This window comes from Rhineura floridana, chromosome 1 (genome assembly GCF_030035675.1).
Source record: "Rhineura floridana isolate rRhiFlo1 chromosome 1, rRhiFlo1.hap2, whole genome shotgun sequence".
Taxonomy (NCBI): domain Eukaryota; kingdom Metazoa; phylum Chordata; class Lepidosauria; order Squamata; family Rhineuridae; genus Rhineura; species Rhineura floridana.
This window is the reverse complement of record NC_084480.1, coordinates 49,358,837-49,384,963: the sequence shown is the minus strand read 5'-3', so window position 1 is coordinate 49,384,963 and position 26,127 is coordinate 49,358,837. Positions and strand designations below refer to the sequence as shown.

The 26,127-nt window shown below is 41.7% G+C and overlaps 3 protein-coding genes across 6 annotated transcripts in view; 2 read left to right on the top strand and 1 right to left on the bottom strand.

The window, feature by feature from the left end:
- Nucleotides 1-4,053: 4,053 nt before the first annotated feature.
- LOC133376483 (large ribosomal subunit protein mL50-like) lies at nucleotides 4,054-5,885 on the top strand. The gene is made up of 2 exons (XM_061608688.1): nucleotides 4,054-4,136; nucleotides 5,480-5,885. The coding sequence occupies exons 1-2, from the start codon at nucleotides 4,054-4,056 to the stop codon at nucleotides 5,883-5,885; spliced, it is 489 nt and encodes a 162-aa protein (XP_061464672.1).
- A 2,766-nt stretch (nucleotides 5,886-8,651) lies between these two features.
- On the bottom strand, nucleotides 8,652-21,197 carry ANKRA2 (ankyrin repeat family A member 2). 3 transcript variants are annotated; one of them, XM_061621061.1, is made up of 9 exons: nucleotides 20,998-21,197; nucleotides 18,779-19,155; nucleotides 17,312-17,470; nucleotides 16,215-16,280; nucleotides 15,665-15,762; nucleotides 12,770-12,895; nucleotides 11,023-11,089; nucleotides 10,849-10,929; nucleotides 8,652-9,344 (listed from the first exon to the last, which is right to left on the bottom strand). In XM_061621061.1, the coding sequence occupies exons 2-9, from the start codon at nucleotides 19,065-19,067 to the stop codon at nucleotides 9,289-9,291; spliced, it is 942 nt and encodes a 313-aa protein (XP_061477045.1). In that variant the 5' UTR covers nucleotides 19,068-19,155; nucleotides 20,998-21,197; the 3' UTR covers nucleotides 8,652-9,288. The 3 variants fall into 3 exon arrangements, with proteins under 3 accessions (XP_061477045.1, XP_061477037.1, XP_061477055.1); XM_061621053.1 differs by having other exon boundaries at nucleotides 21,048-21,197; XM_061621071.1 differs by lacking the exon at nucleotides 12,770-12,895 and having other exon boundaries at nucleotides 21,048-21,197.
- Nucleotides 21,187-26,127, top strand: part of UTP15 (UTP15 small subunit processome component) — a 25,435-nt gene continuing 20,494 nt past the window's right edge. For both annotated transcript variants that reach the window (XM_061621042.1, XM_061621032.1), the window contains exon 1: nucleotides 21,187-21,667. The gene's annotated coding sequence lies outside the window, so the exon portion shown is untranslated. The remainder of the gene's footprint in view (nucleotides 21,668-26,127) is intronic.

Genomic DNA, 26,127 nt, shown 5'->3' with positions numbered 1-26,127 from the left:
AATCGGGTGTAACTCAAGTGTGCTTCCAATTCTTACTTTAAAAAGAAAAACAAATTGCTGAATGCAAGTCCCACTTGACTAGGAGCTTCTGGGGGCAACCTATCCAGGTGGATTTGGATTTGCTACCATGTATAAAATGAAATGAATGCAAACCCTGTTGGTAAAGAAACAATCAGGAGTGTACTCTAAGGCTCCTACTTGTTCCTTTGCAGTTGCAACATTACTTCCTCACAGCTGGAAGATTTGTGAGGTCAAGTGTGAGGCAGGTAGGCATGGCTGAGGAAAAAATGGCCCCACAGGCTAAATTAGAACTGGGCCCACAAGTTGGAGATTCTCCATGCCTGCTTTATAGAGTAGCAATGTATAGAACACAGCCACTGAGAACCATAGAGGAGGAACTACGTGTGTGTGCTTGTTTCATTCAACACACTCGGAAAGAAATCAAGGTAGACAACTTGTTAAAAAAACATTGTATTTGCACAATATGTAGAACTTGCAATTCTGAAAACAGTTAATAAAAACATTAAGACAATACAAAATCAAAATCATTTAGCTGAATGGCTTGAGAGAAAAAATAATTAACTTTAGACATCCTAATATGCAATACATCTAATATATAATTTATAGAGGGGTACACCTGCATAGGTCCCCATCTGGGAAAAACGTGGGGGAGTTTAAAAAGTCCACTTTGGCTAATTAGATTCTGAGAACTGGGAACGGACTGTATGTTCAATATTGCACAATTTCCCCTCAGTTGTGTAGAGAAAAATGTTTATATTCATTATGGGAAACATGCTTTTTTAAAGGGATGCTAAATGCTTCTAACTTTATAACCAACTTCTATGCCAGGTGGGTGGTTTTTTTTGCTCTCTAAAATGACACTTCCATCTAAGATGTGATGAGATGACAACCATTGTAGCATGTCATTTTTCATCTGTTGTAACCAGGAAAGGGTGCCTTGTTAAACTGCCTCATGCTACAACTGAAAACACTTACTTGGGAGCAAGTATTTTTATAGAGTTTGATTCCAAGCAAGTACAGTTATCCTAGCCCTTAGGCTCTGACCACAATACACTGCATTAACTTTTGTTTAAATATTTCCCTTACAGTTCACTCCTTTATACATTTCAACTTCATTCAAGCAAGCATAGGAATGAAACATAACCCTATTGATGTTTTAGGTGGTTTTTAAGTTAAATCCTCCTTTCACCCAGTGTATTTTCATTAATACATTATTTAATGTTAATCTGTGCAAAGTTCTTAAGCCATCACAAGTTCACAGAATTGACCACTTGAACATTTTTGCTCTTTGATTATGACAGACAAGTTGGAGCACAGTCCTCGTGTTCCTGTGCACATACCATTTATCAGCCTACATTTTGAGTGTAAGCCTTGACATGTAAACAGACTCATGTCAAAGTTTGTGGCTTTCAAAGTTTGTGGCTTTCAAACTTTTAGAAAGGCTGCTGTAAAGTTTAACTTATTTGTGTGAAGGTACCAGACTACATTCTTCACCCTCATGGAGTTAAGATCTGTCCTATATGCCCAGAAAATGCATGTGGTCATGGAATTTAACCATTTCAGAATGAAAAGGGATGTGATTCAAATCTCTCCCCAGTCAAAAACTCAGTTCATAGAAATCTGGCATATTGGAGAGAAGTACATTTCTCCCTGATGGCTGGTATTAATTTTTTTTTAGAAAAAAAATACATAAGGAGCATCTAAACAGGCCATTTCCTCACCTGCATTCTGATGTACAGCCCCAAGAGCTGCACTGCTACTTTTTCTCTACATTAGGAATAAGAAAACACAAAGGAGAGGGCAAAGCCATTACAAAATAAGTTTCAGCTCCAAACAAAGTGGCTAACGGGGGCAAAAAACTTGTATTTTTCAGACAACTTGATATAAAGTCTTAAATACAGAGGTAGAGCAGCCTTGTATTAAAGCACTAGCCTCATATGTACTCGCGCCCTGCAAGAGGGTGAAGCTCTTTGTCCTTCCTCTGCCATTTGCCAGAAAACTAGTAACATGTTTTGCAGGCCAGTAACCTGTGGGCTTATGACACAGAGAGAAAACTTTCCTACACTCAGACCTAAGAGTATGCTACTTAGCCAGTTCTTAACTGCAAATTTTAATTTGTAAAAAAAGTATCACAAGCTGCATATTAAGGTGCATTCCCTGGTGCCAGTCCAATTCATTTCAGTAGCATTTGCACTAATGCAGTACTCCAGGTGCTGGATTGCAGGCTTTTAATACAGTACATTCTGAAGATTTAGCTTGTTATCTACTTAAAAATGTATATTTTATACAGTGTGAAGAACCGCCCTCCCAGTTCCTTTGCTAAATATATACAGTGCCTTGCCAAAGTAATCAGACTCCTGACCAATGTTCTCATATTACTGAATTGCAAATGGTACATTGTAGTTTTGTTCTGTATGGTATTTTATTTTGAAACAATGAAACTAAAAATCAATTATTGTAAGGTGACATTGGTTTTATGATGGGAAATGTTTGTAAGAAACATAAAAAACTGAAACATGTTGCTTGCATAAATATTCAACCCCTGTGCTGTGGAAGCTCCCAGTTTACACAGATGAAAGAAATTGTTCTATTGAGGACACAATTACCTTACCATTGTCCTCCATCTGTGAACCATTTAAGTTGCTGTCACATTGTCAGGTTAAAACCCCCACTCTTGAAGGATCATTGGTCAGGCTGTGGATCTGAAGGAAAACAAAGACCAAAGAGCATTCTACAGAAGTGAGAAGTACTGTAATACAAATACACAGATTAGGAAAAGGGTACAAAATAATATCCAAGTGTTTGGATATCTGTATACCCTGTGCCAGCATATTATTTTAGCTTTAAGCTGATCAATATGTATTTATTGGCTAAGTTAGCCTGAAGGCTTGTATCCTTTTAGGCTTTAGCATAATAGAGTAGATGTAAAGTTAAAAGTTTGATTTGCCTGGAGGTTTGTATTCCCTTTCCAGGCCCCAGCATCCTCGAGTATGCCAGATCACCTCATAGTCACCTGCAGTATCTAGGTGTTCTAATGAAAATATGATAGCTTGCCAGTATGCTGGGAATGTATCTTGTTAGCATAAAGGGGCCCAATTAGGCATGGGTTCAAGAATATGTTTATTTGTAGATGTTTTATAGTTAAGATATCCAGTATCCAATATGGTACTGGAAAGCACCTTGAGAGTTCTGATAGGCATAGATTCCAATGAATGGGTCAAAGGACGGTCAATGCACAGATAATACAGGAGTTGCGTGTTAGTGCACAAGCCAAGTAACGGTCAATGATAAACTATGCTTGTTAGTAGAGATGAAGATAAAGATGATAGCTATGAAGTTTGCCAAGGGAGGATACTAGGGTGCACCTGGAATGATACTATAGTTTTTAGCAATTAGTTTGCTTTGAAGATGTTCTGTGGGAAGATCAGAACAGCCAATTATATGTCATGATATGTTATTTCAAAGTGTATACTATCATCAATCATATATGTAACTGCATGTGTATGCCAATGAGATATGCCAAGATTTATGCTATATAAACCTGATCTGTGCCCGGTATGGGTGTTCAGTCTCTGACGTCCGCTACTGCAGAGCGGTGGGACTGATCCACTTTTATTGGGAATACTTGGCTGAATGCTGTAAGTTACTCAATAAATTTTAACTCTTTGTAAGCAAACCTCTTGTCTGCATTTCATCTCTGGTAATCCAAAACAACCCTGAAGGTATACAATATCCCAGTGAGCATAGTTGGATCAATAATCAGGAAGCTGCATCACACCACCCAGGCACTGCCAAGGAAAGGCCGTCCCTCAAAACTCAGCGTTTGAACAAGGAGACTTGTGAGAGAAGCCACAGAGAGGCCAACAATCACTTTGAAGGAGCCATAGAGTTCAGTGGCTGGGAGTGAAGTAATGGTACACCAGTCAACCATATCAAGAGCTCTGCATAACATTGGCCTGTATGGGAGGGTGGCATAAAGATGATTGAGCAGCGCACCAGTGGGGTGGGAGGGAGGCTCGTAAAGCTCTCAATATGGTTTCGGGAGAACGCGGCGGAGCTGCAGGAGGAGGCAGCAGCGGCAACTATAGAAGCGGCATCAGGAAGATCTGGACGCGGTGATACCACCTGGCAGCGGCCTCCTCCCCAAGGGGCAAACAGGAGGGGATTTTAAATTATCTGAAGGAATCTGCGAAGAGTATGCTCCCAACTTGGCTTCAAAGATATTTCGGACGAAACGAAGAAGCAACCCCAAGTGAACAAAGGTGTGTAAACTATCATCCTGCCTTTGCTGACAATACCCTTGAGGTTAATGGACAAATTACTCCAGAAACTGCAAGAATTCCTGTAGATGAGGCTTCAACAAATAGATCTGGTTTAAATTTCACAGATATTTTAACAAGACCCTCTCTGCATCGGAATCATCTTATTTTCAACAGCTTGGATTCCCCACCACCTCTTTGTCAACCTTCCACATCGTCTGCATTTCCAGTTGGTAATTCTGGACGTTCAGTTGGAAAGGAAATGAAAGATTCTACCTCTCAGCACGATGACGACAACAATCTGTCTGCCTCTGGATCTATATCCCAGTGCGGTTTTACCGCTAATATCAACGTTACAGGCCCAGGAGTATTTACCTTTCATGCAGCTCCTGGTGCACCATTCACCCAGCCATCATCATGTAACAGGAAGAAAAGGCGTAGAAAATAAAAATACTAGCGACTGTCTTACCACAGCTGGTTGCCCTGCATTGTTCAATTACTGAATTGTACCTTGTGAAGCCAGGGAAGGGCGTATTCTGATTTGCTCTGAATACTTGTGGTGTTATCCTTCCATTTATACTCTCCTCCCTTCTCCACCCTCAGCCAATCATCCAGCATTCTACTGCCCATTCACTCCCCCCTCCTCTTTCACTCCACACACTAATACAGGAAAAGTAGTTTGGGGGATGGTGGTCTGGAAGAGAGATTTCTCTATGGCAGCCCGAGTTGTGGAATTTCCTCCCTACAGAGGTGTGTCTGGCCCCTTCACTATACAGTTTTTGGCAAATGCTAAAGACACACCTCTTTACCCTGGCCTTTGGCTCCTGTGATGTATGTTTTCAAAACCCACCCTATTTGTGTGATTCTTGATAATACTGTATTTTAGATTTTGTAATCCACCCTGGGACATATTGGTGAAAGGAAGGGCAATAATAATAATAATAATAATAAAATCATCATCATCTAAAAATTGGTGTTTGTTAGTGTAATGCAGAGGCCTGAAGAACTGGATGTGGGACTCCTGGGTTAAAATACATGCTAAGCTAAGGACTTAGTTGTTGTTAGGCTCAGAAGGGTTCAATGTTCTTGTTGAGGGTAGGTTCTAGTGTTCTTGATGAGGCTAGAGTGAGGATCCAGGCTATATTATAAACCTTTGTTCATACAGGACAGGATAGAAATGTTTAACGCTATCTAAAAAGGACTCTTCTAACTTCTTTCAATAGGAAGAAGGAAGGTGACCTAGAAGCAGCTGTTCCAGTGAAAGAGGAGCCAGTTCTGGTTTGTCCTCCTCTACGAAGCAAAAAATACCTTCTTCCTGAGGATCTCCAGAGTCGCCTAGAGTCTCGCATCAGAGAGATCTTTGGCTCCTCGGTGTCCAAGGACTGGCAAAAGGCATCACTGGGAGAGAGCAGTTTAAAGTTCCGCCTTTTGGCACAGCTGGCGGCAGATCTAGGCCACACAGTTCCTAATTCCCAGCTCCACCAAATGAAGAGTGCCAGAGATGTCTTCGCTTTCTACAGCACACCTGTGAAAGACGTCTCAAAGTTTGATGAGTTAAGCACACAGCAGCTGCCCCCAAACCTGAAAATCAACTGGCGATACTGAGCCACAGAGCGCATGCTGAGGTGAAGCCAGGTCATCGAAAAGGATGGCTGGGTGCCCCGCACCCATGCATTGGGGCAGCTTACCACATTTTGGACTCTGTGAAGGGCTGTATTCACTGCCACAGAAAGAGCTCTCCCCCAGAACTCTGGAAGCAATAGAAGGGATGCGCATTCTCCTCAGAGGAGCCCCCGCCCCACCCTCGCCCCCGTAAGAGCATTAAGTCTAAAGTCTAACATTGCCAATGGCACCCGTCGCAGCTGTTTGTGTGAGACGATGCAGAGGGGAATCGAGGAGTCAAGGTTTCTCAGAGTCAGTCTTCCTTCACAATTGGGTAACAGTTCTCTTTAGGGGTGATAAAGATTGAGGTTGACTTTAGGGGTGCGGAGGGAGGAATGTCACAAAGCTGGAAGCGGACAGATAGTCAGTCCAGTCTTGCTGCTGCTCTGAGGCTGGAGTCTCTGAACAACACCTTTCCCGCCCCATCCCCAATAACATTATTATCGATACCGCTGTGCGCCTTATCCATTAAGAAGACTGTTTCCAATCATGTCAGAAGGGAATAGGTTTTCTGGGTATCCCATGGTCTGAATTCACAGAATGAATTCTGAGCCAGAAGTCTATGTAGGAGGCTAGGCTCAATGTCCTGTAGGACCCTGCAGAGTTGCGTAGCGGAACGGAGAGTTTTGAGCGAGCTTGTGTGTGTGTGTTTGAATCTTTGCTAAGATTCTACCTTCCCTGCAAATTAGGCAGACAGGCTTTAAGCTTTAAAATAAGAAATAACTACTTTATTCTGGAAGTACATAGTTGATAGGACAGAGTTCTATATCTAGCTAACTAGCTAAGTTGGAGCAGCCAGCACTGGTCCCAGTGCTAGCCCTCAAGCTGGTTGAGAGGGAGAGACAAAGGAAAGATGTCTGCTCCCCTCTCGAGAAAGAAGAAAGCAGGAAGGAACAGGGATCAACACTCTTTGCATATCAGTCTAGCAGGAAGGAAGAGACAGCAGGAGATCAAAGGACAGGTATAGCCTAGCAACCAAGAGGTCTCTCTAGCTACGCCTTTAGCCCCATGCAGCCTCAACCCACAAGTTGGAGTTGAACCCCATATATTCTCCTACAATTTTTTTAAAACTGGCAACATTTCTGTTTGGCAAACTGCTGCTAAATGCAGAAGAGCAGAGCCACGCTATTCCACCCTGCTCCAGGCCCGCTCTCTCAGTGTGCGGCAGCTGTGAAAAAGGCAAATTCCATGCTAGGGATAATTAGGAAAGGTATTGAAAATAAAACAGCCGATATCATAATGCCGTTGTATAAATCTATGGTGCGGCCGCATTTGGAATACTGTGTACAGTTCTGGTCGCCTCATCTCAAAAAGGATATTCTAGAGTTGGAAAAGGTCTAGAAGAGGGCAACCAGAATGATCAAGGGGATGGAGCGACTCCCTTACGAGGAAAGGTTGCAGCATTTGGGGCTTTTTAGTTTAGAGAAAAGGCGGGTCAGAGGAGACATGATAGAAGTGTATAAAATTATGCATGGCATTGAGAAAGTGGACAGAGAAAAGTTCTTCTCCCTCTCTCATAATACTAGAACTCGTGGGCATTCAAAGAAGCTGAATGTTGGAAGATTCAGGACAGACAAAAGGAAGTACTTCTTTACTCAGTGCATAGTTAAACTATGGAATTTGCTCCAACAAGATGCAGTAATGGCCACCAGCTTGGATGGCTTTAAAAGAAGATTAGACAAATTCATGGAGGACAGGGCTATCAATGGCTACTAGCCATGATGGCTATGCTCTGCCACCCTAGTCAGAGGCGGCGTGCTTCTGAAAACCGGTTGCCGGAAGCCTCGGGGGGAGAGTGTTCTTGCACTCGAGTCCTGTTTGCGGGCTTCCCCCAGGCACCTGGTTGGCCACTGTGAGAACAGGATGCTGGACTAGATGGGCCACTGGCCTGATCCAGCAGGCTCTTCTTATGTTCTTAAAAAGTGCCATCTGAAAGCATGTCTGGAGTTTGCCAAAAGTATGAGAGTGCCCGAGCTGTGATGTGGGAGAAGGTTTTGTGGTCAGATGAAACTAAGATAGAGCTTTTTGGCCAAAATTCAAAATGTGGAGCAAACCTAACACAGCCCATGCCTCAAAACGCACCATCCCTACAGGGAAGTATGGTGGCAGCATCATGGTGTGGGGATGTTTATCATCAGCAGGGACTGGGCATCTTGTTGAAACTGAAGGAAGAATGGATGGAGCAAAGTACAGGGAAATACTGCAAGAGAACCTGCTTCAGTCCACTCAAAAAATGAAGCTTGGGAGGAAATTCACTTTTCAGCAGGACAATGATCCCAAGTACAAGGCCAAAGCAATGTTACAGCAGCTCAAGAATGAAAAGGTAATGTCCTACAGTGGCCTAGTCAAAGTCCTGATCTCAATCCCATTGAGAATCTGTGGTGCTCTTTGAAAATTGCGGTCCACAAGCAACGTCCAACTGACCTGCAGCGAATCTGCTAAGAAGGAATGGACCAAAATCCCTCCGATACTGTGTGCAAAGCTGGTACATACCAACCTCAAAAGACTTGTAAAGCTGTTATTGCAGCGAAATATGACTACCAAATATTAATGTGTGGGGTCTGAGTACTTATGCAAGCAACATGTTTCAGTTTTGTGTGTTTCTTGCAAACATTTCCCAACATAAAACCAATGTCACCTTACAATAATTGATTTTGAGTTTCAGTGTTTCAAAATAAAATATCATACAGAATGAAATTACAATGTTCCATTTGTAATTCAGTAATACGAGAGCATTGGTCAGGGGTCTGATTACTTTTGCAAGGCACTGTACAACTTTGCATGAGATATTTACAAGTGGGATAGGTTTGGTTTTATAAACATCTGTGAACATCAGCCCAATACATGAAATGGAGCCGTGTTAAAATCTTACCAATGAGAGAAGTGTAGACTGAGAAAACCCTCAGAAAGTTTTCCTGAATCCAACCTTCATGCCCAAAGATACAGCTGAGAGTTTCACAAAGTAGCCCCATCAAGCCATCTTGTACGCTGTTTTCTGCTGCTATGATAAATCAACACTATGGCAAAGGAAAGGCTTGCTGGGGCAGGTGGCAGACTATAGTCACCACCATGGCTCTGGTGCTGCTCCCTACTCTATCTGGTAAAAAATGTGCAGGCTAACAGGAACTGCCAAAACCCCAGGTATGGGTGGCAAATTAGGATTGCAGCATTGCTCATAAAATGTAGTTTTCACTTACTTGGAAAGAAATTAGTCTCTCTCTCCTCCCCATCCCCCAATGATTGAACTACGTTACTGATTAAAACAAAAAAGTCTTTACCAAGATGATCAGTGCTAAAACATAGTCCATCTATACATACAAAGTCTTGCTTCATAATGACAATATCATTATTCCTTGATGTTTTGAAGGAGTGTTAATAAGTGTGACTCGATAACCTGTTGAACTGAATTGAGGGAGAAAAACATTATTAGTATCCAGCTCTTAAGTAGCACTCTATCCTTTTTGGAGATGTAAATAGGAGAGCAAAAAAAGTGGAAGTTGCATAGAGAGTTTGCAGGAATCTATATATATTACATCCCACCATCAGTTCACAACATTCCATAATAATACTGTGGCCAAGAAACTTAGGATGACATTGTGAATCTAGGAACAGGCTCAATTCTCAATGGCTAGGGTCATCAGTCTTTGAAAGCAGGCTTAACACCCCCTTCACTTTCTCCTTATGAGTGAATGACTGCCACCCATTCCTATGAGGAAGAAGTTAAACTCTGTACTTAGGGGCACTACTGGGGGAAGGGAAACCTGCCTTCCATCCTGACATGGAAAGTTACCTGCTATCATCAACAGGGATTCAAAAAGGGCAAAAATGTGTCTGTACACAAAGCACACTGGGCCATCAAGAGTCTGCAAATTTAAGCTCTTTCTCCCCTCACCCCCAGCCACTCTGGCCCCATCATGACAACAGGCATTTTGCTAACCACAGAAGTCAGTTCCTGGATTCCATCTCTTCTTCACCCTCTAGTACAGCAGTGGGGAACCCCTGGCCCACAGGCCTAATTAACCCTATCCCTTTGACCCACAAGGCCCTATCAGGCAAGCTATGCCCACCTGTCCATCTCCTAGTATCATAAAAGGTCAGGCGTGGGAAAGGTAAAGCCATGGGTGCACACCAGCAACTGGGAGCGCACTTGAAACCTTAGGAACATGGTCCTAATTGTTCCATTGCAGCTTCCACCTCTTGAATTCAGCACTATTTGAATTTCCTGCCTTTCCTTCCTCACGCTCCTGCCAAAAAGTCCCTGCCAAAAGCAGTGAGTCTGGGAGAAGTGCCAAATTCAAGCTGCAACTGCAAAGGAAGAATCCTAAGCACATTCCCAATGGTTGCTTTGCACCTGTGGTTTTACCTTCCATATGATGGCAGGTGGCTTGCCCACTCTTGCCATGCCCACCCACCATTGGGGTATCCAATTTCTGCTGAAAGCAGTGCAACAGAGAAAGGCATGAAAGTTCGTTGGAATGCATCCCACGGAAGGTTGCCATATTTCAATCTGGCCCTTGGGACGAAAGTGCTATCCTGTCTCTGCTCTAGCGTGACGAAGAAATGGAACATGGCCTCATCTTTTGTAAATAGGGGCAAGCTCATTTCTTCCCCACCCACCCAGGTTCTATGGAACAAAGCAAGCAGATGGCGATCTACAACATGAGGGATACCAGTGGGGTTATGAAAGGGGAGGGGAAGGGAGTGTCACGAGGTGAAGTCAGTAGAAGCACTGTGCTATGTTATCTTTTCCTGGCCCTGCATATGCTACCACCATGGTGATAAAGGAAGACTCTTCAGAAGCAATACTAAACGCTCACATATTTTGGGAGTGAACAATAGGGAAAACTGCTGAAACAAAAAAAAGCACCAATCCTTGAAGTATGTTCTAAAAAGCTTGAATACTCACCACTACGATGTCCCAGGGCTACAGCCAGATCCATGGAATTATATCCAGAATCTGTTTCTATGGTAGGATCAGCACCATGTTCTATTTAAAACATGAAATCTTAAGTCATTGATTTATTAACATTCTGCATTTCTGACAGTCCTGATGGGCTAATAGTATCTTCATAATACTTACCTAAGAGTATTTTGACACATTTTACATGGTTTCCATGTACAGCATAGAGTAAAGGTGTACCACCATTCTGTTAAAAAAACAAGAAATAATAGTCTCAGAATTCATTTATACAGTTCAGACTGTACATGCTCAGTGATCTACACATTTTTACTTTATTTACTACCCAAATACTTTATTTGTATTGCTACCTGCCCTTCATTTCTCAGAGTCCTGGGGCACATGCAGAGAATTGGGGGGGGAATAGATGAGTGTTTGCCCTTATGTTGCACTTCTGCAGAAGCTGCAAGCAACACCTTGTTAATGCAAAAGCCCAACAAGAAAAGACAAAAACTGTCCCTCCTTTCCATTATGGAGGATGGGGGTGGGGAAGAGATGGGTTTTCTCCTGTGAATTGGGCAATAAAGGAAAAAGTGGCCTACTAAGGGTGGGGAAATGCAGGATCTGGCCCACTGGCTGGATCTATTTCCTCACCCCTGGAAAGTTGAATCAGTGGATGATAATCAAAAGGTACCAAATGCTAATTCTAAATTCACATACATCTATCTCTGAAAAAAGGAAGCCAGAAACTGGAACCCAGTGGACTATTTCCAGGCCACAACATTTAGCATTATACTACTACTTCCTAGAGGTGGCAGAAGGCAGAAACTGCAGACAATCCAGATGCAACAGATACTCCCTCCCACAATTAATTGGCAGTGGATACATAACTCACTAGAAAGCTCTCTGGGTTATGTCAGTTCTCTGGTATGAGTAGCTAGAAAGATATTGTCATACAGCAGAAGAGAACAGAGTCATGAGTTTAAACAACTGATGCTATACCTTCTTTGCAGCAGCTAAAAAGGGCCTGTTGCGTAAAGAAAAGCAACAGAAATTCCGAGTTGTATCCAACTAAGTCATACTCTGAGTAGACCCACTGAAATTAATGTACACAACTATTCTGAGTATGACTGTATTGGATACAGTCCCCAGCCTATAAAAAGTTCACTCCTGATGCTTCATACAAGCCAGATTCATGTCAAGTCTATAATGTAATAGCAATGCCTGTAGAGATGTAAAAGTTCTGGAAATTTTGAAGCCATGGAAAAAACCCATTTTTTCCTCATTCCCCCCCCCCCAGAAAAATGGAAAATTTTGGAAAAATGGAAAAAATGCAATATTAGCACTTTTTACAGATTGAAAGTCACTTTGTTACTTCAGGAACATCAAATGTAATTATGTACAAGTTGGTTTGGTATAAAATTATCACATTTGGTATACAATTATCACATTTGGTATATTAAAAGTACATTTTACTCAAACAATTATTACAAATTGAATTTACTTTTTAAAATTTTTACTTTTTTTTGGTAACAAATGGATCTACAAGTTCCTGAACTGTAAGGAACAACTGAACTGTAACTCTTTCATTTTGCCAGTTTATGAAGAGCAGAGAAAAATATTAAAAAATAGAAGAAAGCATCAACATTAACAAAGAAAATTATTTATGTCTCTGCTAGTCCTCCACAGTGTCAAACAGAAATAAAGCATCCATTCCCATAAAAAGAACTGAGAAAAAAAAGGGGGGGACAAGATTCAATGAAATATGTTATTCATCATGCTAAAAAAAAATTCCATAATCCATTTTTTCTTCATTTTTTTCAATTTTTCCAAAAACAAAAACGGCTTTGAAAAAACAACAGTCTTCTTCCAAATTTTTCCATTTTTTTTTCTGGGCCTTCACATCTTTAAATGCCAGTAAAGGACTTACCCAGTCATACTCATTTACATCAACTCCACAGTCAAGCAGCATCTTGACAATGTCTGTGTATCCTTTACTACAGGCCAATGACAGTGCACTCTCTCGCCCTTTCCCCAGGATCTGTGGGTCTGCACCCTGACACAAAAAGCAACGGTGGTAAAAGTGGTGTTGTGTGTTAAATTAATAAAATCACTGAGGGGTGGAACCCCACGGGTCTACCTATATACTGTCAAGATTCTAGGGAATGAAATCACATCGGACCAAGCTCAACCGCTTCTTTAAATAGGGAAGTGGAGACCCCAAAAGTTCCACAGATAATTTGTTCAACTGACCAACTATCTATACTATTTCTTTTCTTATATATATGTTAAGCATTATCTGTTGATTCTTGTCTTTGCTCCCCTGGGCTCATTTTGGAGGAAGCGTGGGACACAAATGTAATAAATAAATAGTTATCCCCCTTCTTTTTTATACCAGCTTCAGCATCTTTGAAAAAAAATGACTACCATCTCATCTGTCACACATGCTGGTTCAGAACATAAATGCCCAACATTGTTCTAAGTAGGGTGGGTGGGAGTACACTGCTCAGGGAACTAGTTCTTTCAGTTGCTTTGGAAAGGAAGACAGTTATAGCATCCAAGACATATCAGAACCTAGGATTTTTTTTTTGACTGGTAAAAACTTTCTCCCAGGCAAGGGAGAAACGAAGAGATCATCCACAAGCTTCGTTGTGTTTGTTGGGGGACTTGAATTCATTAGGATTGCCTATGAACGAAGGACCAGCCAGCAACGTCGGACGGAGCCAAGGAATTTCAAGCAAGCTCAAACTGATTAAGCGAGACGTTTTTCTTTTCTTCAAAGAAAAACAGATTTTAACAGGCAAGCATTCTTCTTTCTATCCTTATCATTTGGCTTAAATTGTTGCAGTAAAAGAGATTTGTTAAAAGAATCAGCAGTAAAGAATCCCTGGGTGAGTTATAACTTTTCTCTTTTATACACGGAATTAAGGCGGAAGGAAATCAAAATAGCTTATCTTTGTTTTTATTGCAAAAAGCTGGCCTGGAACTGAGAATTATAAAGATACAAACGGATGAGAGATATCTAATCTGAGGAGAAAATTTTTGATTTATATGAACTTTTGAGTATTATGTGTCTGGGACTATTTTTTCTGGTCTACTTCATTTTGACGAATCTGCTTCTTTATGCCACTAACTATTTGGATGCTGTGAACTAAATTTGTTTTGCATTCTTGGACACATAAGAGATAAGGCAGTTTGTGCTGTCTACATTATGGTGTCATCAGGTTTGGAATATTAACTCCTTTGTTGCTGGAAAAAGAAATAAATTGCTCTTTGCTTGGGAATAGTGTTATATTGGAAATTGAAGGGTTTTTTTCTTCTTCTTGGTTTTAAAAATGACAATTAAGAAAGTGGCTGAGACCCTGGAAGTAAATATGTTTCAGAAAATAATGGATGAGATTGAGATAACGAAACAAGAACTTAGACATGGCAAACAAGAGATGAAAATTGAATTTGGCAAAATGAAGCAGGAGCTGAAAGAAATAGGGGATTTTATGAGAGAGGAGGTTGATGAGATCAAACATATAACTAGACAAGCAATAGAAGAAGAAAGAAAAATTAAAGGGAAGATGCAAGTCCTGGAGATTGGAACAGATATATCAAATGTGGAACTGGAAAAAGATTTGGAGTTTATGGACCTTAGAGATAAAGATTACTGTTTGGAATTCAGCGTTGTCCCTGAAGAAATTGATGAAGATATCAGAGATAAAGCTATCAATGTTTCGAAAAAAATTCTGGACTGGAATGATGTGATGGAGCTTGAAATAGATAAAATTTATAGAATTAATTACAGATATGTGACAATGGAAAAACTCTCAAGAGATGTGCTAGTGCATTTCGTAAAAAAGAGGAACAGAGATATGACTTTACAACATTTCAGTAACATATTCAGAATTGATGGCAAAGAAATATTTGTGAGGAAGGAAATTCCCATCAGACTCTTATTATATGACTATGACTATGACAGCAAGATTATTATGGATGCAAGGATGGAAGATGGAATTAACACTGATAATGGAAGAATGGCTATTGAAATTACTGGACCTAGCAGACTTAATGAGATGGATTAACCAACATGTTTATTTGGAGAAAAATCAATGGATATATTTCTCAAGGACTGGAAACCTCTCTTTGACTTTTTGCGGAAAGAATAAAGTGATGTTAATGAGATTTGATGATTAATTAAGATAACTACTGGAGGAAAGTGATTTTGTAATATATTAAGAGACATGTTTGTTATATATTATAGACCTATAACTGATCTGCGACAAATCGGAAGTCAACATTTTATTTTATTGTATTAGTTATTAATTTGTTTTTGTTTTGTTTTGTTTTGTTTTTTGAAACTTTGAATAAAAAAATTAATGAAAAAAAAAAAGAACCTAGGATTTGTAGTGGGTGCAGCAACTGTCAACATAGGTTCAGTCAAGATGTTGTTGCTATAAGTGGAAGAAATGAGCTCTTTAACATGGTACTGCCTACACCCACAGCCCAGGACCATCAGTGGCCAGATAAAATCACTCTGAGGGCTATCACTGTTCTAACTATACATACTCATATTCTTCAGACTTTCTGCATATATCATGTATTAGTCCTTCTCCTCTGAGAGCTTAAAAATATATTGACTAATTCTAGGCAGAAAATTCCAACCTGGTAGTTAAACCATGCAAAATAGGGTGGCGCTGTTACCAACTGTATGTAAGGCTTTGCAAGAAGCCTTTTGGCAACCTGCATAAGTTATTAGCAATTGTTCCTTCTGGATTTAGAACACTACATTTATTAACTATCAATAGAAATATATATGGGGGAACATATTTTCACTTACATTTTGAAGCAGAAATTCTACCACTGCTATCTGTCCATGCGCTGCAGCCCACATCAGAGGGGTAAAGCCTTCTTCATCCGTATGGTTGATTACATTTTCTATTTAACAAAACATACAGATCAACTATCTCACCACTGTTGTTTCCATATGATGCTCGAGTAAAATTATTATGGATGGCTTGCATTAGAATTCTTTTGTGAACTCTGCTTTGGCCTGGAAACATGTATGATGCATCATTTGAACATGCAAAATAACAAGAACAATAAATGCCACCTGGAAATGTTTGGTGTTTTATGCTTTCTAATTGATAAATCCCCCCAAAATGTGAATGAGCAGCCACAAATATAAACTTAAAAATTACGGGGAGTGGTCATAACTCAGTGGTAGAACACATGCATGCCAAGGAACCATTTTCACACTAAACTGAGAACAGAAATGTAAGAACTAAAGAACAAAACCACACAGATGTAAACGGAGCCTGCTTCAGGACCCACCCCAGCCTGGCAGCTCATCATTTTTTGCCAGAAAAAAGACCAAAATAAATTCTCACCTTGCTCTATGCGTGTAGCTAAATACAACATTTCTCCCTGTGCTGCCAACTGGTGAATGGAAAGAGCTGCAAAAAACAACAGCAGAAAGATATATTATTTCCTGTAATGCAATCCTGCCATGAATTTAAGCCAACAATGCTGACTGCATGTCACTAGAGAAATATATCACAAATATGTCCATCACATAGCTGACACAACCATGAAGTCTATTATTCCAGCAATTAGTAATCCAGCAACAATTCATTTACCTTCACAACTATCCAATAAGAAGGGCTGCGTGTAGACAATAATTCCGCAGGAGACAAAAATATGGGATTTAGGGCAGAAAATTCAGCTTCCTAAGTATTTCAGCTTTCAGTTCTATGTCTAAAAAGAATAAGCGTACAGCCCCTATTGCTATGATGATGTCTTGAAAGTGTATGAACAATGCCATACTTGAAATCTCAGAAGCCAAAATGTGGCTGAATAAAATTTTGATGGGGTGGGGAAAAGGCTTGTGTCTCCTTGCCCCAACATGGCTAGCAAAATTAGAAAAATGAAAGTAATTATGAAGAGTCACTCAATGTACAAATGACACACTGGTTTACAACTTCATGATATTCCATAGCAAACAACATATATCAGACATATGTGTGGCACTTTTTGTCTTTTTACTTTTATAATTTGAAAAAAGCTTTGCATCCCAGAATAACAAAGTCAATGCTTCCATTTAAAGAGAACCATCTTAAGTGATTAAGTAATAAATAAATCATTGACTGGCTGACTGCTTTAAAGGGAATGCAAAGACCAGTTTCTTGTAGTAATCTCAATGGAAGCTCCCAAAATGAAAACTTAAAATTTACTATTCTACAGTGTGGCGTAGTGGTTAGAGTGTTGGACTACAACCTAGGAGACCAGAGTTCGAATCCCCACACAGCCATGAAACTCACTGGGTGACCTTGGGCCAGTCACTGCCTCTCAGCCTCAGAGGAAGGCGATGGTAAACCCCCTCTGAATACCACTTACCATAAAAACCCTATTCATACGGTCGCCATACGTCAGAATCGACTTGAAGGCATTACATTTACTTTCTTTTATTCTACAGAAAAGGACTTACAGTTTACAAGCAAAGGTGTTGTGGAAACTTCATTTCCCCTGTGCTTGTTAGTTAACGTGGTTGACTGTTTTATGGGTGAAAAGTGCTTGGTAGTTGATGGGGTGTAGACGTGTCTTACTTGAATTCCAGGAGAAGGAGAAGTATGCATATTGCACTCTGCTACATTAAGAAAGAAAAAAATGGCTTTCAGAATAACTAGTAAAGAAAATCAGGTTTTAAGGATGACAACCCCAACATATGGAAATTCATTTGACCAAAATAACAGGGTTGCTTCATGCTTTATTCGAGTATTATGGTTGCCACTGAGAAATGGCTTTCTCTTGTGTGAATAAGTCAGTCAAAACTATATAGGCATCAATTTGTATAGTACAATCAACTGTACAGAGAGGCACCTGCCTCATTTGGATTCTTGGGGTAAACAACACATTTAGGATGTGGAGCAAATCTTATGTTAACATAGTTCCGCCCCACTCAGAGCTGTATGTTTGTTTTTGTAAACAACCAGAACTCCGTCATCCACAAGCAGTGAATGGGGCAATCATTGTAAGTCAGGTTGGACGCACACTCTGAGCTGTCCTGTCTGTAAGAAACTGCTATAAGAAATCCAAGACCGGTAGATACATTTAGGATCCAAGTGAAAAATCAAACTGAAATGTCCTGATCTAACCTATAACAAGTGCCCTGATCCTAAGTACAATGACTTCCAACTGTTGCTGTGAAATGAATGAGTTTTAGGTTAATACAATGTCTTTAAACCCTGCCTGAAAGCTTTACTGTGAACAGTTTCAGAGTACGTTTGCCACAATGCATTTATCTCCAAGTCTTACGACTGCAAGTTTGAACAAGACTTGGGGGTATGTGTTCCTCCCTCTATTAATTCAGTCAATTAAGAATACACGTAAAGAGGAAAAGAAATGTGTAGCATAAACTTAATTCTTTATTTTTGAATCACCTTTATGCTACCTAAGTGCCTAAGGTTTTTAAACATATATCAATATGGACTTTGGATTAGAGATTGCCCTAAGATTACTCAAAGTCTTAATAATTACAATGCAAAATCTACCAAGTATTTTATAATCTAGATCCTTAAATCTATCAGATCTTTGTGGCGAAACTTCTAGTAGCCAGCCAGATGGGCGACTAAGAAATTCAATAAATAAATGAATAAATAGTTCCATGTACATGGAAGTCTCCATGCCACCTTGCATACAAGACTAGTAGAAATGCTACCACATTACCAATGAAATATACCAGCAACAAAAGAGGTTATCTTATGTTTCTCAGTAAACAAGAAAGGCAAGATGCAATGGGTCAGTAATGATGGAACAATAAATGATTGACTTTTAAGGGAATTCTACAAATATGAAAATCTCACATTTTCCTCGCATACCTATGCATTCTTTTGCTACAATAGCATTATCCTTATCAATCTTATTGTAAGGGGAAATGTAAGTTTTGAATTCCAACCTTTAAATAATACAGATGCCACTTCAAGGTCAGAGTTTACTTGATCTTGAATGTTTTTACTATCTTCTTCATTCAAGGATTTGACAAACCGAGAACACACATTCATATCAAACCTATTGGGTAAAATGAATTTCATTCCCATGGCAACATTTTGAGCTGGCCCTCCCTCAGCACTGGAATCAAGGTGATGCTCCACTTTAATATCTGGCATGTGAGACAGGCTATAGCTGCCAGAACAGTCTTCCACAATTAACTGGGCACCAACATCTAGATTTGTTGAAGATTCCATTATCTGAATGTTAAGTGATGTGTTTTCTTCTTGCTTTACTTTGAGTGTGTTTTTTTAAAAAACTTTCACGGCCACGGTTTACGTCAATCTGCAGCGGAACAAAAAATATCAATATGTTAGACTATAATGCCACAAACACATGATAATACAAAAGAAGTAAAGTTCATCGCTCTGAACAGATGCAGTTATTTATTCTGAGAAATACTGAATAGGGGTTGGCAAACTTTAGGCTTTGTTTTTAATTAGAACCTCAAGTTCCACCAACCAGAACCTGGTGCAAAAGTCTTACACTGAAAATTAAAAAATTTAGAACCCAGCAATTTGTTTTGAGTAGCGCAACAAAATAGAAGTCACAGTCCTTCCATACAAAAACATAGTAGAGAGTCACCTTTTCGTTGCTACTGTTACAACAGAAAATACTGGGAAACAGAAATATTTGCTGATCTACCACAAATCACCCAGAGATCTTACAAGTAGATGCAAATTTAACTCCTGCCCAATTCTCGTATAGAATATAACTGACCCTCAATAAGAATATCTTGAAACAGCCATGCAAATATTTATGTATATCTCAATCTTGCAGACACGTTGCTTTAAATCATATTGCCTTAAAAGCAACCTAACTGTGAACAGCATACCAGCTTTTTGTCTTAATTCTTTGGCAGAATCAAGGGCGGGTGGGGTGGGGTGGGGTGGAATGGGGTGAGAGACATAAAGGGCCATGTCACCTTACAGTCTCAAGTTCTGATAGGCAACTATTAATGTGCAATAGCTGATAGTCTGGGATAGCATTCTTCAATCATGGGTCCCCAGATGTTTTTGGACTCCAACTCCCATCATCCCCAGTCAACTTAGACAATGATCAGGAATTATGGGAGTTGAACACAAGGTTGAAGAACACTGGTGGATACAGATAGGTTCCAAATATCTGAAAGACCATCTTCATCCCTACCAACCTTCTCAGGCGCTAAGACCTGCAGAGGAGGCTCTCTTGGTAATTCTGCCACCCTCAGAAGCATGGCCCAGGAGAGGGCTTTCTTTGTGGCAGCCCCTAAATTGTGGGGCATCTTGGACTTCCACTTGTGTAACAGGACTTCACCTTCTTTGCTTCCTCCCTATACATGCCCTCAAAAATTGCTCCAGAAAGTTGGAGGCCCCTCCAGAAAAATTTGGGTAGCATAGGGGAGAAGAGGAAAGTGATGTCAGTGGCACAGTGTTGGATTCCACCCCACGTTTTTAACATATGGGGAACATATTTTAGCGGTGGGACTATAGCTCAGTAGTACAATGCATACTTTCCATGCAGAAGGTCCAAGGTTTAATCCCTGGCATCTCCAGTGAAAAAAGGATTAGGTATAAAGTGATGGGAAAGACCTTTCTCTGCCCGAAATCCTGGAGATCTGCTGCCTATCAGAGCAGACAATATTGCAGTAGATGGACAATTAGCATAAGACATCTTTCTATGTTTGTTATTAATGTTTATCTTTCAAAGAGCTCCGAGCAGCTCGCCCCCCTCCTTGAGAGTGACTATGGGCTGATAAACCAACGGTTCTTTAGCACATAGTTAACTTATGGAATTCGCTATCACAAGATGTGGAGGTGGTAGTCGCCAATTTAGATGGCTTGAAAAAGGGGATTAAACAAGTTGATGAAGAATAAGGCTTTTAACGGCTCCTAGTTATGACGAGTATGTACTATCTTCAGTATCAGAGACATTTTGCTTCTGAATAGCAGCTGCTGGGGATCACGAGCGGGAGAGGGATACTGCACTTATCTCCTGTTTGGGTGCCTCCCAGAAACATGATGCTAGTGTAGATAGGGAAGACGATGTGGGTGAGCGGGGATTTGAACCCAGGTCACTCTGGTCAAAGTCTAGCCCTCTCGCCACTGCACACCACAACACATGGGCTGCCACTGGACCGAGCCCCACCTCATTCTCTCAGGCCAATTTCCCCTCGCTTTACTTCCGTGTCTTTTTACCTTCGTAGCCTCATGCTGTTCCTCACTGACATAATCCGCCGCGACGTTGTTGTTGTATTAGTACATTACGTCACTTCCGCTAGTGTAAACCGGGAACCCGGAACGTAAAAGGTAATCCGTCCCGGTGGCGAGTCTGTCAGGTTCGGAAGGGCGGGCCTTTATTTTAGGTCACCACAAAAGCTCCTCCTTCTACTTTTCCCCTTTTTTGCAACATAGAGACAAGGAAAGGATGAAAATGGGGACGCACAATGAAAATAGACTGACAGTTCCGGATTCAGAAGCAGAATGTGAGGGGATGACTAAGAATAATAATTATTAATAATAATGCAGGATAGAGATGTGGGGCGGTCAAGCAGCTCTCTCGCCTTGCATTCTTTTTCTGTCATGTCCTGCTGATTGCAGCATTCAAATCGGAACGGAAGTGAGGATGGTGTAAATTTTTTCTATCTCTATGAGAAAAGGGGTCATTATTAGAGCACAGCGCGCCGATGTCAGTGGTGGCGCAGTACTTATGACGTAGATTTTCCGCCCGGAAGCTTGACGGCGGCGGTGGCGGCGGCGGCTTCCTTGAGAGGCAACGTGACCGTAAAGGGTTGAGGAAAAAACTCCTGAATTCTGAGGTAAGGCCAGTCTCCTGGTTGAAGGTCGTGGAGGGGCTCCAGGAGAAGCAAACTGTCACTATGTCTCACAGGAAATGGATGTCCTTTTCCTTTCCTCTTGGTACAGCCTCGGCATTTTAAGCTTCCCTACCGTTGCTGTAGTGTGGTCACATTCCCTTTACACCACTAGCTGGTCTCTGGTGCCTTTATTACCTATGGGAGAGGCAGGGGTTCGGCTGGCGAGGCTTTTCTTCCAGTTCAGGGAACGGTTCAGGGAACGCTGCTGGACTAGGTCAAAAGTCCATCTAGTCCAGTTTTCTGTTTCTAGCAGCCAGCCAGAGAAGCCTACGGGCAGGGAATAATAGTAACGTCTCTTCATAGTTGTGTGTGTGTAGTATCCTTCCTGATAGTCAGGTGAATACTGTCTGAACGAGGAAGTTACAATAAGCTATCCTGGCTAATTGTTGCTTTTACTCTAATACACCTCTAAAGCTTTCTAAGCTAGTGTCCATTGCTACATCTTGTGGCAATGAAGTCTATAAGCTATTTCTACACCTTTTGAAGAAGTACTTTCTTTTGTTTTATTTTGCATCGACTGCCAGGATCACCAAGTTCTCTTGTTATTAAATAGGCAGAAAACATTCGATCAACTTTCTCTATGTTATGCATAACTTTATAGACCTGTGTTTCTTCCTGCTGATTCTGACTGCTGTTAAAGCTGTGGGCTGGGAATGAGATTTGACAATGACAAACGATAGTGAGGAGTGTATTAGAAGTATAGATCCTATCTCTGGGACTTGGTTTTCACTAGCTAACCAAAGATTGGTTTGTGGTGTCCTTGGGAGTAAGAGTTCCTGCCTCTGTTCTGGCAGGTGCTTTTGATTTTTTTTTCTGCATTAATACCAGCCCTACAAATATATATAGCATAGCATAGCATAGTTTATTAATTGCAGGGCCATAGGCCAACGCAATATACACAAAGATATAATATTCGATACAAAAAATACAATGAATATACTTACATATGTATATGTATATATATGTGCAAAAAAAAAAAGGAATAAGCTAAAATGTTTATAACAGCAGGTCAGTAAATAACAATAACAATAATAATGTTCTTATATTATCATTTATTATATTCGTAGCATTTATGGAAGATGATTCTGCGATAAATTTAACTCTCAGTTTCTAATATATTGCAATGAGATGATTACAACTTGGCACAGTATTATATATGTATTATAAAGTAATGTCTAAAATTGTGTCTGTGCCTTGTTCCGGTTCTCCTCGTATCCACAGGACTGTTGGTTGTACTGTCAGCCAGCTCTCGGATGTCCAGGTGCTGCTTTTAAATGCTAGGTCGGTCGTTAATAAAACTCCCCTTATCCACGATTTGATTGTGGAGAAGGGTGTCGACCTTGCGTGCATTACCGAAACCTGGGTGGGTGAGCAGGGAGGAGTTGCTCTTTCCCAGCTTTGCCCACCTGGGTATTCGGTGCAGCACTGTGGTAGATCTGAGGGCCGGGGAGGTGGGGTTGCTGTGGTCTATCGGAGTTCTTTCTCTCTCACCAAGCACCCTGTCCAGACGGCGACTGGTTTGGAGTGTCTTCATCTTGTGCTGGGCCAAGGAGACAGATTGGGAATACTATTGGTGTACCGCCCACCTTGCTGCCCAATGGCTTCCCTAGCTGAGCTGACGGAGATAGTCTCGGAGGTATTGTTGGGATCCCCCAGACTTGTGGTACTGGAGGATGTCAACATTCATGCCGAGGCTGTCTTGTTCGGGGCGGCTCAGGACTTCATGGCCTCCATGACAACCATGGGGCTGTCTCAAGTTGCTACTGGCCCGATGCATGTATCAGGACATACTCTTGATTTGATGTTTGCCACTGGTCATGGAGATGGTGATCTGAGGGTGGGGTATTTTTCATCTACTCCATTGTCATGGACAGATCACCGCTTGCTGAGCTTTAGATTCACGACAACCCTTTCCCTCTGCAGAGGTGGGGGACCTATTAAGTTTGTCCGCTCCCGGAGGCTTATGGATCCTGTTGCTTTCCAGAGCGCTCTGGGAGTTTTTCCGGCTGATAGTACTGGCGCTCCTGTCGAGGCCATGGTCGATCTGTGGAATGCGGAGATGACCCGGGCCATTGACATGATCGCTCCTGCACGCCCCCTTCGGTGCAGAACTCAAACAGCACCGTGGTATACCCCGGAGCTGAGAGTGATGAAGCAAGAGAGAAGGAGGCTAGAGTGCAGGTGGAGGTGAACTCCTGACGGATGTAGTCATTCTTTGGTGAGTGCTTCCACTAAGTTGTATGTAAAAGCGGTTAGGGCGGCAAAAAAGTCATATTTTGCTGCCACCATCAGATCATCTCTTTGCCGCCCAGCGGAGCTTTTTAGGGTGGTACGAGGGCTTTTACATTCTGGCCCTCCTGATACTAAGGAAACATCGGAAGCCCGCTGCAACGAATTTGCGGAGCACTTCCAGGACAAGATTGCTTGCATCCGTCGGGACTTAGACTCTGATGTTATGACAGATGACTCCATTGAAGTGTCCAGAGCGCGGTCTTGTCCTTCATTGTTGGATGAGTTTCAGTTGGTGCAGCTCGAGGAAGTGGACAAGGTGCTTGGAATGGTGCGGGCGACCACGTCTGCCCTTGATCCTTGCCCATCTTGGCTGGTGAAGGCCGGCAGGGCTGTAACCACCAGCTGGGCCAAAGAGGTGATAAACACCTCCTTGAGAGAGGGAGTAGTCCCTGGTAGTCTCAAGGAGGCAGTAGTGAGACCTCTTTTAAAGAAACCTTCTTTGGACCCAGATATTTTGAACAACTATAGACCGGTGGCGAATGTCCCTTTTTTGGGCAAGGTCTTGGAGCGGGTGGTTGCCGGCCAGCTCCAGGCGCTCTTGGATGAAACTGATTATCTGGATCCGTTTCAATCCGGTTTTAGGCCCGGTTTTGGCACTGAAACAGCCTTGGTCGCCCTGTATAATGACCTTTGTCGGGAGAGGGACAGGGGGAGTGTGACTCTGTTGATTCTCCTTGATCTCTCAGCGGCGTTTGATACCATCGACCATGGTATCCTTCTGGGGAGGCTCGCGGAGTTGGGAGTTGGGGGCACTGCTTGGCAGTGGCTCTGCTCCTACTTAGCGGATCGTCACCAGAAGGTAGTGCTTGGGGAACATTGCTCGACACCCTGGACTCTCCATTGTGGAGTCCCTCAGGGGTCGGTCTTGTCCCCCATGCTCTTTAACATCTACATGCAGCCTCTGGGTGCGGTCATCAGGAGTTTTGGAGTGCATTGCCATCAGTACGCTGATGACACGCAGCTCTACTTCTCCTTTTCACCTTCTTCAGGTGAGGCTGTTGATGTGCTGAACCGTTGCCTGACCGCGATAATGGACTGGATGAGAGCTAATAAACTGAAACTTAATCCAGACAAGACTGAGACACTGTTGGTGAGCTCTTTACCTGCCCAGATGGTGGATGTTCATCCTGTTCTAGATGGGGTTACACTCCCCTTGAAGGAACAGGTTTGTAGTTTGGGGGTCCTTTTTGACCCTTCCTTGTCGCTTGAGGCTCAAGTGGCCTCGGTGGCACGGAATGCATTTTACCATCTTCGTCTGGTAGCCCAACTACGCCCCTATCTGGACAGTGACGATCTTGCCTCAGTTGTTCACGCTCTGGTAACCTCTAGACTGGACTACTGTAATGCGCTCTACGTAGGGCTGCCCTTGAAGACCGTTCGGAAACTTCAACTAGTGCAAAATGCGGCAGCCAGGTTGTTGACGAAGACCCGCTGGTCTGCGCATATAACACCTGTCCTGGCCCACCTGCACTGGCTGCCTATTTGTTTCCGAGCCAGATTCAAGGTGCTGTTTTTGACCTATAAAGCCTTATACGGTGTGGGACCACAATACCTTGTGGAACGCCTCTCCCGATATGAACCTACCCGTTCACTTCGTTCAGTATCCAAGGCCCTCCTCCGGGTACCAACTCATCAGGATGCCTGGAGGATTGTTATTAGATCTAGGGCCTTTTCTGTGGTGGCCCCCGAACTGTGGAACAGCCTACCTGAGGAGATATGCCTGGCGCCTTCGGTACTTTCTTTTAGGCGCCAGGTTAAGACCTGGCTATACTCCCAGGCATTTTAATGTTCAATGTGTTTCATTTAATGTTTTTTGTTTAACTTGTTGCTGATTTTATTGTAATTTTATTGCAATATTGTATTTTAATCTTGTTTTGTTCACCGCCCAGAGAGCTACTCACTATGGGCAGTTTAAAAATGAAAATAAATAAATAAATAAATAATAAATAAATATCGCTGTTATTTTTTTGGCGCCTACTGAAGACTTCCTCTTTCAATAAGCCTTTTCAGTTGAGACCTTATCCCAGTCTGCGCCTGTGTTGGAATTACTTTTTAATATGTCTTTAAACCTTTTCTTTTTTAAAAAAAATATGTTTTTAAAGCTTTTTAAA

Coding starts and splice junctions, on each gene's coding strand:
- LOC133376483 (XM_061608688.1), top strand. CDS start 4,054: ATGGTTTCGGGAGAACGCGGCGGAGCTGCAGGAGGAGGCAGCAGCGGC. Junction 4,137..5,479: donor ATCAGGAAGATCTGGACGCG/GTGATACCACCT, acceptor CTATCTAAAAAG/GACTCTTCTAACTTCTTTCA.
- ANKRA2 (XM_061621061.1), bottom strand. CDS start 19,067: ATGGAATCTTCAACAAATCTAGATGTTGGTGCCCAGTTAATTGTGGAA. Junction 11,090..12,769: donor ATGTAAATGAGTATGACTGG/GTAAGTCCTTTA, acceptor TTTTTTTAACAG/AATGGTGGTACACCTTTACT. Junction 10,930..11,022: donor ATGTGTCAAAATACTCTTAG/GTAAGTATTATG, acceptor TGTTTTAAATAG/AACATGGTGCTGATCCTACC.